Source organism: Aspergillus tubingensis, assembly GCF_013340325.1.
Source record: "Aspergillus tubingensis WU-2223L DNA, scaffold_9, whole genome shotgun sequence".
NCBI classification, from domain to species: domain Eukaryota; kingdom Fungi; phylum Ascomycota; class Eurotiomycetes; order Eurotiales; family Aspergillaceae; genus Aspergillus; species Aspergillus tubingensis.
The window spans coordinates 2,163,171-2,180,998 of NW_023336283.1; the positions used below are offsets into that span (position 1 = coordinate 2,163,171).

The 17,828-nt window shown below is 48.2% G+C and overlaps 7 protein-coding genes across 7 annotated transcripts; 2 read left to right on the top strand and 5 right to left on the bottom strand.

The window, feature by feature from the left end:
• Nucleotides 1-94: 94 nt before the first annotated feature.
• On the bottom strand, nucleotides 95-1,636 carry AtWU_08787 (uncharacterized protein; the record flags this gene model as incomplete). The annotated part of the gene is made up of 1 exon (XM_035503895.1): nucleotides 95-1,636. The coding sequence occupies one exon, from the start codon at nucleotides 1,634-1,636 to the stop codon at nucleotides 95-97; it is 1,542 nt and encodes a 513-aa protein (XP_035359788.1).
• A 2,185-nt stretch (nucleotides 1,637-3,821) lies between these two features.
• AtWU_08788 (LolO protein) lies at nucleotides 3,822-4,969 on the bottom strand (the record flags this gene model as incomplete). The annotated part of the gene is made up of 2 exons (XM_035503896.1): nucleotides 3,822-4,733; nucleotides 4,784-4,969. The coding sequence occupies 2 exons, from the start codon at nucleotides 4,967-4,969 to the stop codon at nucleotides 3,822-3,824; spliced, it is 1,098 nt and encodes a 365-aa protein (XP_035359789.1).
• A 1,002-nt stretch (nucleotides 4,970-5,971) lies between these two features.
• On the top strand, nucleotides 5,972-6,703 carry AtWU_08789 (aspartate/glutamate racemase family protein; the record flags this gene model as incomplete). Its single annotated transcript, XM_035503897.1, has 1 exon — nucleotides 5,972-6,703. One exon carries the CDS (start codon nucleotides 5,972-5,974, stop codon nucleotides 6,701-6,703), a length of 732 nt encoding a protein of 243 aa, XP_035359790.1.
• A 1,448-nt stretch (nucleotides 6,704-8,151) lies between these two features.
• On the top strand, nucleotides 8,152-9,905 carry AtWU_08790 (MFS transporter; the record flags this gene model as incomplete). The annotated part of the gene is made up of 5 exons (XM_035503898.1): nucleotides 8,152-8,271; nucleotides 8,335-8,355; nucleotides 8,450-8,507; nucleotides 8,572-8,631; nucleotides 8,692-9,905. 5 exons carry the CDS (start codon nucleotides 8,152-8,154, stop codon nucleotides 9,903-9,905), a joined length of 1,473 nt encoding a protein of 490 aa, XP_035359791.1.
• Nucleotides 9,906-11,574: 1,669 nt separating this feature from the next.
• AtWU_08791 (uncharacterized protein) lies at nucleotides 11,575-12,786 on the bottom strand (the record flags this gene model as incomplete). The annotated part of the gene is made up of 1 exon (XM_035503899.1): nucleotides 11,575-12,786. One exon carries the CDS (start codon nucleotides 12,784-12,786, stop codon nucleotides 11,575-11,577), a length of 1,212 nt encoding a protein of 403 aa, XP_035359792.1.
• Nucleotides 12,787-15,262: 2,476 nt separating this feature from the next.
• AtWU_08792 (U6 snRNA-associated Sm-like protein LSm8) lies at nucleotides 15,263-15,648 on the bottom strand (the record flags this gene model as incomplete). The annotated part of the gene is made up of 2 exons (XM_035503900.1): nucleotides 15,263-15,534; nucleotides 15,624-15,648. The coding sequence occupies 2 exons, from the start codon at nucleotides 15,646-15,648 to the stop codon at nucleotides 15,263-15,265; spliced, it is 297 nt and encodes a 98-aa protein (XP_035359793.1).
• Nucleotides 15,649-16,391: 743 nt separating this feature from the next.
• AtWU_08793 (putative proline-rich, actin-associated protein Vrp1) lies at nucleotides 16,392-17,799 on the bottom strand (the record flags this gene model as incomplete). Its single annotated transcript, XM_035503901.1, has 2 exons — nucleotides 16,392-17,624; nucleotides 17,683-17,799. 2 exons carry the CDS (start codon nucleotides 17,797-17,799, stop codon nucleotides 16,392-16,394), a joined length of 1,350 nt encoding a protein of 449 aa, XP_035359794.1.
• Between the last annotated feature and the right edge of the window lie 29 nt (nucleotides 17,800-17,828).

The window sequence follows — 17,828 nt, forward strand, 5'->3', positions numbered from 1 at the left end:
GCTCGTTACTTATTTGAGGCGCTGGTTTTCGTAACATAGTGCCTATGACAATAGAACTGTCCTGAACCACAAATTCTATTTTTGATCTAAATATCTAAACTGGAAGTCCCACTTCTTGAAGCCACCGTTGCAAATTAAGGGCAGAATTGTCTCCATAGAGCTGCCGCACCACATCGAGAGGTAGCATAGTCTCTTGGGGGGAACCAGTGCGAACTGGAATATCGGGAAGAGGATCTAACCGACCTAGTCGCGCTCTGCCTTTGTTTCCATTGATCAAGAACCTGCGACAAACGTATGACTCTACCAAGTAAGTCTCAGGCAGTTCGCTAGACTGTCGAATCTTGCTGAGTATCCTTTGCGCTCTAGAGTAAATGCGTCTTTCCGCCGAGTCATCAACACTGATGATTAGGCGGCGAGGTTTTCGCTTCTTCAATGTCTTCTTGGACAAGTTGACTTTCTTGGTTTGGTCAGATACCGGAGGTCTCGGGGTGGGACGTTCGACGAGAGCCGGCCGGATGGCCTCATATACATAGAACAGATAACCTAGCTGGTCCAGATTCGAGGGTCGTTCCTTGGTCGGGATCATCTCGTAGAATCGTTTCCAGCACCCGTCTTCTTCAGAGTCCAATGCGGCGAGAATGGTATCCAATAGAAGGATTTCTCCCTCCTGTTCAATTGCTGTTCGAATTAAATCCGCAGCGGTATTTGTCCTGGATGTTATGCCAAGATTATAGCTGGTGCTGTCGCGAATTCCTCGTTGCGCAAGCCCATCTTTGATGGCTTCCATGAAGACTTGACCGATCTGATCATGTCGTTGGTCAACTGCGTCCATCCACTGCAATGCTTCAGTATTCGAACATTGCTTTGCCGCCAATTTTGTGACTACTGCATGGAAGTAGTGCCAGCTAGGGATGTCAAGTTTGATGTTAAGTCGCTGTCCAGAGCCCTGCTCGCAAGCCCTAAAGATGTTCATGGCCGCCACGTCAGCGATGGCGCTTGACGCGCGAGCAATATAGTCCAGTTCATTGTATGTCGGGATTGAATTCTTGAGCAGATGCACATCAACACCACCGGTTTTCGGACTCGTTGTACTCATTTCTAACAGTCGTGCATTGAAGAGACAAACACCAGAAACGATGGATACTTCTTCGAAGGTTGGGGTTCCCTCCTTGGTGAAAAGGGTATCGCCGGATTCGAGACCCTTCCAGGAAGTTTGTAGATATTGCAGAGACGTGAAATCCGCCTTCGGGAAGCTAAATTCAATGGACATGAATGAGTTCCAGATGTGGCTGTGAATAGGGTGCGCATCAAAAGATTCGTCGACAACCATAGTGGTTTCCCCAAGCCGCATTACAGCTTTCCCCTCATCTTGGGCGGTGCTTTCTCTTTCTTTGTTGATATGAGCGGGGGCATTAAGTAGCTGGTTTAGCCTAATGGCACCTTGTATGCCCCTAGACAGGTATCGGAGGTCGTCTTCCTTTTTTTCGTGATCTTTCAGGGCACGATTTGTAGAAAGCATGTAAAACCTGGGGCCACTGTGAGGTCCGTCGTTGCAGAGAGGAATTTCATCGAAGTGAATTGAAAGCTTAGCATCCTCCCCTATCAGTAGGTTGGCGATATCGGTCGGTATAGACATATCTGTGAAGAGAAACGTAGGGCTAGAATATGTAACTCAGATTTGGAATGACCCAAAATTTCGGCAGATTCCCGGGGATGTTTTACGGCCTTTATCGATTCGCGTGCATACTGACATCGCATGTACCAATAGTGTTAAACTGAACAATACTGGAACAGTAAATTAAGGGATAAACCTCTAATGCAAAGGAGGTAGTCAAATGACGCAGGTATCACAAGTAGGATCATATACTTGCCAGAATTTGCAGATTCCATGCCAAATCTCGCGCATTCCAAGTTCATAATTGGAAATATAGCCAGGAGGTCATTGCTCAGCTCCCATGAGTCTTCCATCTCTTTCCATCTTCCCTGCATCTAAGGGAACTTTTGTAGGAGTCCTTTTGCAGGGGATACTTTGATTAATTGGTGCCGGATGGAGGTCATCGTCAGTCCATACCAGTCAAATGAATATTTGAAAATACGATTCTAGTTGAAATACAAGCTTGACTCAATTCTTTGTACATTACCAATGGAATTGGAAATCGGATATTCGACCCGTTGCACCCAGGCTGAGCCGTCCCGATGCAAGGCGAGGAAGCAGCAGGGCAAATGCAAGTGTATAGAGGACGAATTCAGCCGATTAGGTTTGTTACTGATTTAATCTTGATTGGAGCACCACAGGAACTAAGAAAGTTCCGATTGAGATGCAGTATGCATGCCGAGAAAGCTGCGCCGGACTCAGCCAGCCCCAGAGGCATATCCCGGGTACGTGCTCCGCTCAAGTGTCCATGTTTACGCGGCTTCCAGCTGCCATCCATATGTGAGGATCCCAGATCTCACATTCACCTGCAAGCTTATAAGTGTGTGCGTTCTGGGTCTATTGACTTAGAATATTAGCCTGTTACCGGATGCGCGAGCGGTATTGCTTCCAGAGAATCTATGCCTAAAGCGCACTGGGTTGGATTTTGACACCATGTTGACTATCAGGGATCCCATCTCTCTGACCTTGAAGTTGACACCTTCAGTAGGCTTCTAGTCATAGGTAGTAAAGCAAAAGGAGCTCTCCACCTGCTGTAATAAATAAAGTTCTTATTGCTTGTTTTCAACTTGTGACTCCCGACAACATTTCGGAAGATCGCGACAACGCAACTGAACATGGGTCACTTGCAATCGAGATCAAACTCAATCGGCTAAAAAGACATGTGCTGTACCAAGATTGGATAAAAGATCAATATATTGGGTCAATTTTATTATGCTCCTTGCACCTGTAGCTTCCTCGCGTCATGGGCCCATATACGGAGTTCTCCGTATGCATGAAGTGCCGATCGAAACGAGGCAAGCTCAGTAAGGGGGTGAAATTGGATAGAATTAGAGTCACTGTCATAAGTTAACAATCTATGAGTGCCTTGTGTTATCCATGTAAAGGTATGAGTTAATTAATACGGATAGGCGAAGTTATGTACTGATATTACTAGAGAGCTTCATTTAGAGTCTATTATTATCAGTAAAAGCCTTTGATATCACAGAGATACAGCGCTTCTTTTAGCTAGAGGTTTCATCTAGTTTTAATATCATTTAACTCTATTGAGTATAGTTAGTATGATATATGACACACAAGAGAGCTGCTAAATTAGAGATCAAAGTGATTAAGGTGTAGGATCAGGCATAGAAGACCTTCTGTCGAAGCGTATTAGATAAACCATATCCCTCGTTGGTTGGTTAGTTACATTAAGAAAATTATTAGGCTAGAGAGATGTAACTAGCCAATTAACTAAGTAGCTATTAAGTATCAAGCAGGACAGTGGGAAAACGACCAAGATGATAGCTATGGTGAATTGAATTAGCGAATAAAATTATAACACAAGAACTTCTGGAATCGATCTTTATAGATAGCAAGGAGTCTATGAACGAGTATAGCAAGCAAGATATCAAAAGTTGGAAGTATAAGATGTCAATTATATGTGGGACTGCTTGGAAGGACTGAAATATATTTAACATTCTTTAGCGTAGTAACAAGTTGATTCAAACTCCTTCGATTGTTTATTATTGACAATGTGTTCCTCTATTCAGTTGTCACTTCATGAAAGCTGACTCTAAATATGGAGTTATTTGGATCTGACTGTGGTAAGAAAGCCATGCGGAGGACAAGAAAGAGCCCGAAAAACAAAAGAAAAATAAAACAGAAAACGAGCACCTGCAGCTCGCATTTAAGCAACAGGAACAACTGGAGGCTCTTCCTGTCCATCTCCATATTCAAGTGCAACTCTCTTCTTGATCCAAGCACCGGCAGTCATGTTAGGCTCCCACTCCAAGGTGCGCCACTTTCCAATTGTCTCGCATCCTGGAATGGGCTCGATCATCACATCGTGTTGAGGAGTTCCATAAAACGACATGGAGAAACGCTCAACAACGGTGTCCTCGTTCGTAGTCTCATCCCCATATTTCAGATGCATAGGGGCAGAGACGTGGTGCAAAGCACTCTTCCACTTGCCGTTTGACTGCTTCTCCAGCATGTCACCGACATGCACAATCATGGTACCAGGCTTAGGAAGCACAGGTCGGAAGATCCCCGTCTCATAATCATGGACCTCAAGACCTCCGACCATATCTTGGAAGAGCAGGGTCAACTGGGTAAAATCGGTGTGCGTGTTCAATCGATTGCTCTCGCCCGACTTTAATGGCGATACAGGCTGAGAGAGATAGTACAGCCAGCTCATATGGTTTCGGCTGCGGCTGGGGTCCTGCTGCTTGCCAAGGTAGTCCAGATCGGTGTATCCCAGGATCTCGCAGAGGGCTCGTAGAACCTGGAGCTGCTGCTCGAAACAAGCGTCCCACCACCTTTCGAGGAAAGCCCTGAATCCCGGGAAAACGTCCTCCGGGAGCAGACGGTTCACGATCGACTCGCCTGGGCCGCCCTTAGAGCGAGGATTACCCATTTCGAGAATCTCCTTCTGCTCAACAGGTGCGGTCTTACGCAGTTTCTCAATCTCATTGGGGTCCCAGATATCCTGGCTGACAATGCCAGTGCCGACAGCTGCCCATCCACGGTGATCAGCTGCAACGGTGTTGTGCTTGCAAAGCTCTTTAACCTCGTTCGGTAAATGGAAGAAGCGCTGGGACTGCGGATCATTAGAGACTATTGATTTAGATGTTTAAGTATTGATCGTACCCAAGAAAAAGCTTCATCAACCAGCTTTTGTCCAATGCTGTGGTTGGACAGGTAGATGAAGCCGTAGGTTTGGAAGGCTTCATCAAGCTGGTTCAGGGCATCTTTACGCTCCCGAGGATTTTCAGAAGTAAGAGCCCTGAAGTCAACGACAGGGATGTTGGCAGGCTCGACGTATTCCTTGGTCATTTTGGGGGAGTTTCTTCTTGAAGGACAAACTGATTTGAAGATATTGTGAACAATAGCCCAGTCCTAACTCGGGTTTAAGGCTCCCTTATATACACGAGATGCAAATTGCAAATGCCTATGGAACTAGCCCACAATACCTCTTACGATCTTCGGGGTATGTAGCCCTCCAAAGGGAGTGGAAATGCCACGTCATGAAAGCATCAATCAATCAATCAGTCAATTGTATGTAGGGGGCTTCGTGAGGTTCAACTGCTAGGCCGTCCCAAGCTGTGAGAACTTCATTTACTGAGAAATCTTATGCAGCAGCATACGTAAACATCCAAATCTGATCTAACGGTCAATTCCCTGCTCATTGGTAGATACGAAGTGATTCTATTACGTTATTTCGGCCTGAGCTGCAGATGATAGAAAATAATGGCCAGGCATCTTATGAGAAATTTACCTGCATGCCAGGCGATTTTTTCGGGGTTTGGTTCTACACTGCTCACCGATCTTCAACGCTCGGGTAGATATGCAAGATAGATCTCTATGTAATTTATCGTGCAGGATTTCATCTCCGATCTCACTAGTTGGACGTACAGAAATAATGCTGAGTACTCGGAAAATCAAGACTAATGCAAGTGCAGGACGGCAATAGGAAGCCCAGATCCATTCGCGCATGCACAAAATACGAGCCGTCCTCGAATAGTCAAGTGCTGTGCGCCAGCAATGCATACACTGCGCCCATTCTCACCGCTCAATGCGATTGAGTTTTGCCCTGCTAGCTCACTCTGTATGCTCAGACGAGAGTAGATCACTTTCCTTCAGAAACTTCCAGTAGAGAACGATTGTCAGGTATCCATCGCTTACCCGTCAAAGCACATACAGACTCGGGACCTTAAACACAATTGACTACGCATTTTTGAAGCCAACCTTCACAATTGCACCGCAAATATACCTGAAAACAAGCCCATTTTCAAACATTGTACCCAGAAGCCGGCTGGTCTGTGTGTGATCTTCGATATGCGCATCTCGATCATTCAGCCTGTATCGACACCCGTCGACCTGTCAAGCGAGGAATTAGGAGGGCTGTGCAAAAACGGCATCACCTGCTCAGTCGTCAATGTGAACACTGGACCAATCTCCGTCGAATCTCGAACCGACAAAGCATTCGCAATTCCCGGCCTGATTGCGGCAGCCCAACGAGAAGCACAAAAGGGAGCCGATGCCATAGTCATTGACTGTTTCGGTGACCCCGGCTTGCATACCTTGCGAGAAGTGGTCGATATCCCAGTCCTCGGTGTAGCACAGACTTCAATGAACATATGTGCCAGTCTCGCGGATACATTTGGCGTCGTCACTATCTTGAAAGACTCCATCCCCATAATCAAAGACTCGGTAAAAGCATACGGTCACGAGGGCAGATTTGTCGGTTGTCATGCCATCGATATGCGATCGCTTGAAATCAAGGGCGAAGTCGATGAAATGACGAATAGGTTAGCTGAGCATGCCCTCGCTCTGGTGAGAGATAAGGGGGCACATTCTATTATCCTAGGTTGCACTGGTTTTATAGGTTGTGCTGAAGAAATCAAAAAGCGGCTTGGGCTTTCGGGGTTTGATGTTCCGGTTATTGATCCCATGCCTGCGACTGTCTTTTCTGCCATACCTCTTCTCCAGTTGGGCTTAAAGCAGAGCAAAGAAAGCTATCCAAGGAGTACGCTGAAGAAGACAAAAGGTTATACGGAATTTGAGTGAGGATCATGCGGTGTGATGCGGAGTATGGACTACAGGCTCATTGCCTCATGGATGCGGTGCTTGTTGTCAGATTTCCATATGGACAAGTGCCGTCAAGGAAGGCAGAAGGAAACCAACGATAGAAATTACAATACGAGGACCATGCCTTTCAGGAATGAATCTATAGAGTACATAGCAGTCAAACATAGCACGTAGGCTACGCAAGCAATACTTATAGAACTTATAGACGTTACGGACATTGCCGGGCTTGTGTTGTCTTACCTTCCAATGGCTTCAGCAAGTCTTTGAAAGACATACTGCATCGCGAACAATAGGGAGGTATTGCTTGCTTATTCCGGATAACCATGGAAGTCATGCTGCTGCCGACTTTAAACATTTCTACAAAAAAATCACTTCACCATACCCCTCTATTTGCCATCTCATTCGTCCCATCGCCTGCAGCCACTTGATGTTAGCTGTCTTGCACCTGCCAATCTCAATAGTAGATAATAATGAACTGAATTCCTATCTAGACTATTGTAGCCATCGACAAGACTATTAAATCCAGGAAGAAAAGAAAAGATATAAATCTATCTATATATGAAGATTTTCATAGGATTATTGATAATAATAAGACTAGACAGTTAGTATTTGTGATGTATTATCTATTTCTGTAATATTGAACCGTTATATAAGCTATCATATATGAGCCGTCACACTCAAGGAGTTCTATGGCCAAACAGGTCCAAAACAGCATGGAGATCAAAATCAATCATAATACTGACAAGCAAAAACTTCATCATGCTCTGTAAAAATACCCGTACAAGAGCATTTTCTGCAGCTAATATATGCAGGGGATTCCGCAGAAATAGGTCTAGTACCTGTCGATCCACAGCGTGTAACTACTTAATGAACTTGGGTATTGTCAAGAAGATAACTCCTCCATCATCTTCTCATGGCCCAAAACCTCAATGCGGTCGGCCAATCGACGCCGAAAGCGTAAGCGTGATATTATAAGAGCACATATATCAGAAGGAGGGATTCTTATAGGAAGTGATGGGCTGCAACTTGCCCAAAAAGCTGAGAAGCTGCAAGAGCCAAAGAAACGGGCACCATCACGGTGCAGCAATTGTGGTGGTCTAGTTGGACCTACACGTAGAAAATGCCCTAAGTAGTAAATGACCTTTCTCAGTATATACAGTTTAGTTGATTTGAATACGGAATATAATACTATTGCGATCTATGAATGCTTCGTAACGATGTCCGATTACATTAACGGAAATTCCTTACATTATCTGCTACAAGCATCTCCATCCCTTGTCTGACTGAAACTATAACCAGGGCCTCCTTGCATTGCAAGCATAGGATAATTATTTAAGTTTTGAATATATCCTGCCCAATTCCCTGGTTTTACTTTGGTTTTATATCGGGAACAGGTAGGCAAGAGAGCACGCTCGTATCATCCGACTATGGCGGCCGTTGCGCAATGTCTTGCCCGTCATAGCAAAGCACCGTGGGGAGCGACACTGTTCAAATGGCGGTCCTCGAGGAGCTTCGTTTTAAGTGTGGTTTGTTTTGCCGGAATGACGGTATGGTCCGCCGCTTGATGCCACCATTCCAAGCACAAAATGTTAATGATGTGTTGGCTGCAGGACATGCTTCTTTACGGGTTGGTAAGCGGACTCTCGAAAATAGAAGAAAAGAAAAAAAAGAAAAAAGAAAGAAAAAAATAAGCGTCCACTATGTTCAGAAAGTTCATGTTTTCAGATCATTCCTATCCTTCCAAATGCTCTCTCGGAAAAGGTCAAGCTACCCTTGGGGGAACGTGAGTCTCTCGTTGGTTTGAATTTATGGCTGGTTCTCATATCACTGACTAAATCTATTCGCAGTACAACGTTGGACTTCAATTCTTCTTGCGTTATATGGTGCAGCGATGGCCATGACCTCTCGTAAGTTTCAATTCCCTTTTAGCAGCCAGCGGACACTATGTGTGACACGACAAAACCTAGTTCTTTGCGGATATCTTGTGGATCGCACTGCATCACGCCGGTGGCTTTTCGTAGTAGGGCTCACGGGATTAGCGGTTGCCACGACGCTCCTCTGCATTGGATCACACCTATCTCTATGGATTCTGGGGCGTTTACTCCAGGGCGGAGCTGCTGCGGTGGTTTGGACCGTTGGGATGACACTACTAGTGGATCGATATCAAGAAGATGCACTGGGCAATGCGCTGGGTTATTTCGCCATGTCCACAGTAATAGGAGCCACTGCTGGGCCGCTCTTGGGTGGTGTCCTTTATGAACATGCGGGCTATTACGCCCCATTCGGACTAGCATTTGCGCTGATAGCTTTGGACCTAGCCCTCCGGATGATGATCATTGAAACGGAGAAAGATCAGGTACCATTCGAACATAGTACGGACATGGAGCTCTCACAGATATCTGTCGATGAGCGACAATCAGACCATCAAGACACTCCTCCCGCTGCTACGGCCGCTTCGGGAGGAAGAAAGGGAGCCAGTGCTTCCAGTCGAGAAGACGACACATCAAGCAATCCCGAATTCATGGACCCTTCTTCACGAAGCTCGCGTCAACCAACCAATCACAAGGCAGTCTTCGCTCTACTCCGGTCTCCACGGATGGTTCTCGCGTTAACGGTCTATTTCCTTCTCTCTACGACTCTAACGGCATTCGATAGTGCATTACCACTCTTTGTCCGTGATACCTTTGGTTGGAAGCAATCTGCTCAAGGCCTTATATTTATCCCCCTGATGGTGCCACACGTTCTTGATCCCGGCATTGGGTATATAGTGGACCGCTGGCCTAAAACCCGCTGCTATTTGATTACGACGGGTCTATTGGCGATGGTACCGCTAATGGTAAGCCTGCGATATATTACCGAGAATAGTATTGGCCATAAGGTTCTTCTCTGTACATTATTAGCACTTATCGGCGGCTGTGTTGAACTTATTGAGACACCAACTATGGTTGAAGTGACTAATCGTGCACTTGAGGCATCGACGGCATGGCCTGGGGCGTTAGGTAGGAATACCGCGATCGCATTGGCCTGTGGGCTCTGTAACAGTGCCTTTGCTGCGGGTTCAATGGCAGGCCCCTTTTTGGGAGGGTTTATTCGGGATCATGCTGGTTGGAAAACCATGTCGTGGGCGCTGGCGGTGCCGACGGGAGTGTGGGGAATACTTGTCTTGTTATTTCTTTGCTGAACGGGGCGTGTGCCCCATACGGTTGGTGCTTCTACAACCCAGCCAGATACAGAACGAACTAACTAGATTGTCTGTGGTCTAGGAAGCAAGTGAATGACCTTATATCAGCTACATAGATGGCTAGTTAGTATATAGGACTGACTAGGTTGCTATACCAAGTGAGGTACTGGGGGTTTTTCTTTGAATATATATATTATAATTAGATTTCCCCAAGCTGTAATATGAATGCAAAGACATTTTTTCCCATGGGGCAATAAGCTGACCTTGAAAGGTGAGGAGTCTTGTCTTGCACTCTATGCCTGATGATAAACAGCCAAAGACTCTGAAAGCTGAAAATCCTTGCAAGTTGGCTTAACAGCATGATGTGGTTTTGAATTGGAATGCTGGTTCCTTTTACGCGCTCAGATAGCAGTAAACGACTATATTAACTTGTAGCCAGCCTCTTATTTACCATCTAAACTTGGATCTGCATGCCTTCAAGCACTTAGTAAAAAAAAAAAAAAAATGATATATGAAATAATTATATATTATTTGATTTAAATGATAACTATTAAAGGATTATATCTACATTATATTATTATTCAAATAAGATAATTATTTAATTTTATTCCTGTATTATCATCTGATACAATGTATTTGTTTTCTGGCGGGTTCTAAGTATTGTAGTTATAAAGTCTTAAGACAGTGCTGGAGGTGCTGCCTAGACTGCTTTGTTTATGTATGTATGTGGGGTATGTTCACTGATCTGAACACGTTCTTTCTATTTTAGGTAAGTGATTACAGTAGGTTAACATCTATGGCTGATTCAGGATTGACGTACTTCCTTCCTAATCGGGTATTCTATTTAGTCGTGAGCATACTCACTATGCCATTTAAATGTATACTATATATGAGGGTATTCTATACTACACGTGCATTTTGATGGGTTCTACGCTACACCATAACAGACATTCAGCTCTATACAGAACGATCTAAATACTAAGTATATGTATTAAAACAAAGTAGTATACATGAAGGGTAAAGGTAAAGTTCGGAGAACAAGAGAGCGAACGAAGTCAGGAAGAGAGCAAAAGCAAGGACAGACAGATCAGACACGACAATTCGGCTCAAAGCAAAGCAAGCAAAGATATAGGAAAAGAGAAAACAGACTAGGGATAGTACTCTGCGCAGAGGAATCGGGAACATCACACACACAATAGTCAAAACCAAGCAAGAGTAGCAATGATGCAGAATGCGTATGCAGCGAGTCAAAAAAGGATAGTGATTCAGTTGGATGATGATGTGAACAGTCTTTCATGGCCCGATGTAGGAGGGAGTGGATGAAGGATTATGTGTTTGTTGGCCCAGCCATGCATACACACGTTAGGGAACTCCCATGCTGTTCAGTATGATGCAATGAGAAATATATCTGCCATGGAACGGGTCAAGGGGCATCAAAACGGAACGCTTTTTAGCTGCTGCCAACGCCGAAACATACACAAAAACAAACCAACAGAAGAGGAATCCAACAGAAGAGGGGGTATTTCTGCTACCCAAAGAGCAACACGAGAAAAAGAAAAGAGCAAAGCAGGCTTCCATGATTCAACAATGCACGAAAACGGAGGAAATATGACACGCCCTCAGGCAAGTGACCTGGGCGATATGCGGATAGGCGGACAGATCTTTAGGGTCATATATCCATACTCCAACGCCAGGGTCGGAGACGTTCAAGATGACCTAATCCGATATCGTCAGGCGAGTCATTGATTTCCAAATGCAACAATTGAACCTTGTTGTTGTCACGTTGCAAGGTAGATAGGGCTTGTGAGATCGTTGGAGGGAAATGTTTACCGCTATCTTGAGTTGCTTTGGAGACAGGTCGTGACGTCGGGGTCCCGGGCTGATGCAAGGAGACCCGCGGAGACTCCACTTCGGTATCGCCAGGTGATGACAGAGTAGAACATGAATCCGAGCGTGAGCGGAATGATGGGGAGATTACGAAGTTGGCCTGATCACGTCCGAACATCATTCTGGGCGATGAGGGCGGGGAGAATTCGTCGTCTCCTTCTGAATCGTCCTCCACGGCTCTTGGATCGTACCAGCCGTCGGGGGCCATGCGAAGCGGGGAAGGCTTATGGGCATTCTTCTTTTCGGCAGGTTGGGTGGCTATGGGAGGGAGCTGCTGGGCAGGAGTGACGGGCTTGTTGACATTTCGGTCACCGTCTACGCGTTGTCCACTAGTGTCATTGTTGCGGACAGTATCGCCAGAACGCTCTTTGCCAGCCATCACTCGAGCACTGGGCGGGGGTTGTAGCATCCATCGTGTTTCGGCGCGGCTCTTGGGTCCACTAACGATTGGAGGATGAAGGTCGTTGACTGGGGGCACACGAGCAATGTAGTATTTGCTGGAGGAGCCAGCATCTGCTTTACCGCGACCTGAGAGGCCGACGGAGGAACCCTTTACCTCCACATCCTGGCCCCATAACGGCTCGTCCTCGCGCTGATTTCGCATGCGGCTCCACCGATCGCCCAACGGATGCTTCAAACTGCTCTTATCCTTCTTGTTTGCCGAATTGCCCCCGCGGCTCACATCCTGTGTGGAGTCCGCCGATATGCCGGTATTCCAAGAGTCGGTTCGGCGATGGGCGTTGCGGTGACCACCTCGTCTAGCGGGAGGACCGGGACCGAGAGCGATTTCCTCGGCCCATCCTGGGTTGGTACTAAAGGCAGTGGGTTGTGCTAAAGGTCTCGGTTGGTCGGTGACAGTAGCATCTATCCTATCCTTTTCGCGTTGCGATCGAACGGCTTCCTTTTTGCGCTTGTGGCGGTCTAGGGTGTTGGCACAGGGGGTGCAGGTGGCGTAGTAGAATACAGCGGACTGGACGCCACGGTAGAGCCACATTCTGGCCTGGCCACCAGAATCGGACGAGGGAGGTTGGGGAGGAGAGTAAGGGAGGAGTAGGAGGGAGAGGGAGAGATCGAGAAGGTGATGGGAGGGAGGGAGGGAGAGAGGGAGATAGGGAAGGAAGTCGGGCTACCACGGACTAGCCCAACGATGCCAGCGGGAAGAAGAGGGAAATCCTAGCGCTTAGAAAGACCAATTGACCCCGGGGTATAGACAAGAGTGTTGGGACGGTCGCAACAACATGAAGGGCGCGCTCGGAACCGGAGGGGGAAGGAGGGCACAGTATAGTTGATAGCGGAGAGGCAGTAGGAAGTGGCGGTCGCCCAGCGACCGGAGGAAGATTGGCGTCAGATAATGGGGGAGGAGGAGGAGGAGGGGAATTTGTTGCAGAGTTGAGTTGAAGCGGTCTGGAGGAATGTTGGTGGAAGCAGAAGAGGTGATGACAAAGAAATGAAGCAGAAGCAGAAGCAGAAGAATAAGAACAGAACAAGCGGAGAAAGAGGAGAGAGGAGGGAAGAGGGAGAGAATAGGAAGCAAAGGAGAGGGAAGGAAGAGGAGTCAGAGTGTAGTAAGAGGGAGAGAGGGAGGGAGGGAGGGAGGGAGGGAGGATAGTACGGGGGGGAAGGAGAGGAGGAGAGGAGAGGATGGGACGCCGAGCAGGTAACAGCCACAGAGAGGGAGACAGAAAGAGAGGATCAGGGGAATTGAACTGAACTGAGAACTGAACTGCAACTTCAACTTTGAACGGTCGGGTTTTGGGCCGCACTTGGCACGGGCGGGGCGGGCGGCAGAGAAAACGGGGCAGGCTGTCACATTTAGATTTATTTTCGCATTCTTTGAATTCATTTATTATTTATTCAATTCATGATAATTAGATTGTTAATTAGATTCATGTGGTGGTTGTATTGTTGAGGAAGTCCCTGGGCTGGGAAAATTCTCATACATACGATATACTCTCTCTCTCCACCTGCAAAGATGAGACGCACTCCCCATAATAAACTAAAATAAATTGGAAGGCAGAAATAATAATAATAATGATAATAAATGGGTAAATCTCACGAGGGGGAAAACTAAAACCAAAACTAAAGCTAAACTAAATCTCCAACCACTTGGGACGAGCCCCTGGAAAACCTGGGACAGGCCCAAACCACAAAACGTAAATCCGAAAACGGCCAGCGTCAGATCCTCCCTGAATGAATAATACGTACTTGGTATATCACTAATCAATCTCATCATCGTAACCGAACTGGATGATGGAGTCTGGGACGCGTTTGCGTTGTTCACCCGGATGGATTCTTTTTAGTCAATTACTTACTAGCTGTGCACAGGGCAGTGCAATGCAGTCTGCGGTGGCATAAGTAATTGTATCTAAATAAATGTTTGAGGTATAAGAATAGCACAAGACAATGCATACTACATAGATAGTAGAGATGCTGCCTGCTTGGTACTGTATGTATGATGTATGTGCCACTTGCTGCATGGCTATTAGTTACTACTACAGATTACTTGGTGCATGCAATGCAACATGGCCACAAGGCATTATATTGATTATTATTATTATCAGATCAGGTGATGAGTAACTTTGCTTCTTCTTCATATTGATTATGATATTATTATGGTTAAATGGTCAACTTATGTCCTTTTCCCTTTCCCCTCTCCCTCCACAACCATCACCCCCCCCCTGCGGTCCCTATCCAGGGCTGATCACCTTGCATATCCATATTAACCGCTGCCCTGAACATCCCGCGCCCTCAATCACATCGGCTGCTTTCCCCCAACACCCAATGAAACTGCCGACCAATGGAACCCTGCCGCGCAGGAGTGTTGGATACTTACTACTACTAGTAGTAGTATCATCGCCCCCCCCCTCTTCTCTCCTATCTCCCATTCCTTCAGCCATCCCAATGCCTTGTTTTGACAATCTCAAACTTCCTTTTTTATTCCTTTCCTTGATTCCATGCAATTCCCAAACGCAAGAACTCCCGTCGAGCCGCTAAACTTGGCCCCGACATCACATCAGATGAGCGCCCTTTTGAGCCCATGCGCGTCCCACTTGTAGCTTTCTCTCTCTTTCTCATCTCACGAGAAAAGGAATCCCCGCCCGACGACGCACCGATCATGTCCACGGATCATCTGGTACCGACCAAGCCCCTCCTGTAAATCTGTCGCGCGCGTAGTAGCTTTCTCTCTTTCGCCTTCATAACAACATTCCCCCCTGGTCGGCACACTGACACTGGCACGCGCTTACTCCCTCCCTCCCCTTAATTGACGAACGAAAAGACCACCACAAAGAGAAGGAGGGGGGTCCGCCTGACCCATATACGCACTAGCCACCAATGTTACGCTGAAACTCTTGTCCACTTCTCCATCGTACACTTAAAACGCTCATCCTTTTTCCTTTCTTCTTGCTGCAAAAGAAAAAAAAAATCCCTTGTCATGTAAATAATCATCGAAACATCACTTCCCCGCTGTTTCATGCGTTCTTGGTGCCTTTGACCACTTCTCCCCTGACCTTCGTCCAGTCGATGTCGTTGTCAATGGCTTCGTCAACCTCTCCGCATAATACGACGTTGTCGCCTCGGATCAGATACAGCCCATGCTCAATCTGGGAGCTGGGTTCCGGGTCGTCGGGGGTGCGGATGATTCGCTCGATCGTATCCAGGAGAACCAGGTTCGTTAGCTGGTCGGTGGAGAGTAATGTTCCCAGCAGTGTGCGGCCGTCAACCGTCAAAATGCATACTTTCTCTATACACCGGGCGAAATAACTGCGTTAGCACTGACCAAGAGACTGAATACCAAATATGCAGTAGAGCCCATGGGAACCAATCACTTACTGTTGATATAAGAGTGAAGCGACATGATGATCAGATGTGCGAGAGTAAAGTACTATTTGAAGCACCAATATCCCGAGCGGAAAAACAATCAGGTAGCAAAAAATGCACCACCACTGAAGGTCACCTAACCCAGGCGAGTCGTAGAAAAGACGATCCGGAGAATAACCACAGTTCCGTAACAAAGTCGAATGCACTCTGTTTGCACAAGGTTTGAAGCTAGTAGCTTGACTGGCAGCAAATACTTCGTCGCCGCGTTCCGATCGTTAAGCTGGAGGGGAATCTGTTCACTAAGCTCCGAACTCGGCCAGCTGTTCTGTACAAATTAGGAGAGTCGTGTAAAGGACGCGCTAATCGGGAGGGACAAGGTAAATCGGGGGGAAGGAGAAACAGCAGCGAGGTCTGGCCTGGGATGTTGTGACTGCAGCGGCGTGCTTCTCCGGATCCTCACAGCTTCCATGCGGCGCCCACTGATCACGTGATGGGAGCTGTCCCGTGCTGCGCATTGGCGATCACGTTTAATTGATTGATCAGATAAGGAGCTTTGATTGTTTCACTATGTATTATCTGGTCCAGAAGTTCAGCTGGTACAGATTGGTGTAATGTCATATACTACGTACAGAGCGTGCAGGTTGTGATGCGATTGACCTGAAGACCAATCTTCATTCCGTAAAACACCCTACGATCACTAACAATATGCGAATTGCTAAGCAAATCCACAAGTCTGGAGAAAGATACTAATCTACCACGCGTCTCGCCGCAACACTTCCCTTACCCAATCAATGCGCTCAGATCCAATGGCACACTGCTGCCTCGTCCAGCCCGATAGCGCCTGGTGCCTCCCACAAATGGTCGAGGCTTGGGCAATAAGCCTTCGCTCTGGAACTTGAACCGATGATCGTCCACCCGCATGATGCCATGTCCGCCTGGACTGCGAGGGCTTGATCCCGGTGACGGCCCGCCGTTGCTGAGGGTATAGGCGCTCGGGTCCAGGGTAGAACGGTCTGGTTGATGAGGTGGAGGAGGTGCTATGCTCGACGGCAGAGGTGATGGCCGCGACGGTGGCTCGCTGGGAGGAGCACTGGGAGGGGGCGGAGGGGGGGCTGATGGGGCCGAGGCCGCTGGTGGGGGAGGTGGTGGTGGCGCATGTCCGAGAGCATTTCTGGCAGCTTGTACGGCGATAGACGCAGCAGCTGTGCCGTTAGGCGGCTGTGGAGCAGACGCGCCGGGAGGAGGAGGGGGAGGAGGTGTAGAGCGTGCCGGCGCCGGGGGAGGTCGGGGAGCAGCCGCCGGAGGCGGTGGCGGAGGTGCAGCTGGACTAGCTGAGGGAGGTGGAGGTGGAGGAGGTGCAGGTGCAGAGGGTTTTCTTGTAGATACTGGAGGCGGCGGCGGGCCTTTGGCGGAGCCGGGCAATGGTGGCGGTGCGCGCGGGGGAGCGTCAGGGGCGGATCTGCTGGACGCAGTTGAAACCGTCGATGACGGCCTGGAAGCCGGTCGCGGGGGTGGTTTCCGGAGGTTTGCAACCAACGGGTTCACTGGAGGAGTAGGAGGCGACTCTGTTGCAGGAGGGCGTGGTGGAGGTCGAGCACCTGGCGGTTTGGGGGCGGACATAGCAGGGGGCGGGGGAGCGCTCCGCGAACCATCCGTATCTGATCGATATGGCGAGTCCCGATTAGCTCCAGTGTCAACACCTCCCCGACTGCGCAACTTAGGCATGCCTCCAGCGAAGAGGCCTCCAAGTTGAGGCGCCGCCGGGGCACCCGCCACTGCATCACCCCCTGAACCAGTATCGCTGTTGCTTCGTAGCCTGTTCGCTGCCTGTGCCGGAGGGACGGGTGGTGCAAGCCCTGTCGGAGGCTTCGCCATGCCCGGAACTGGCGGAGCACTTGGAATTGCAGGACCGGAAGACTTCGCTCCTCCACCACTGACCATGGGCGCCGACCTGTCGTTGGTCACGGTCTTCTTCAACCTTGCGCCTTTGTGGATATCGGAAAGCAGTGCGCCCTATACAAGGCATTAGCAGTCGATAACTTGCCTAGACTAGCAGACAAGACATTCTTACCCGGCCCTTAGCTTCTGAGCCAGAGGGTCTGCTGGGCAGATTCCCCGCGGGGGGAGGAGGCGGGGGAGGACCTCCCATCCCTCCGGGCGGCGGCGGCGGCGGCGGAGGGGGAGGCATGATGTTGGTAGACGATGAGGTATGACGCT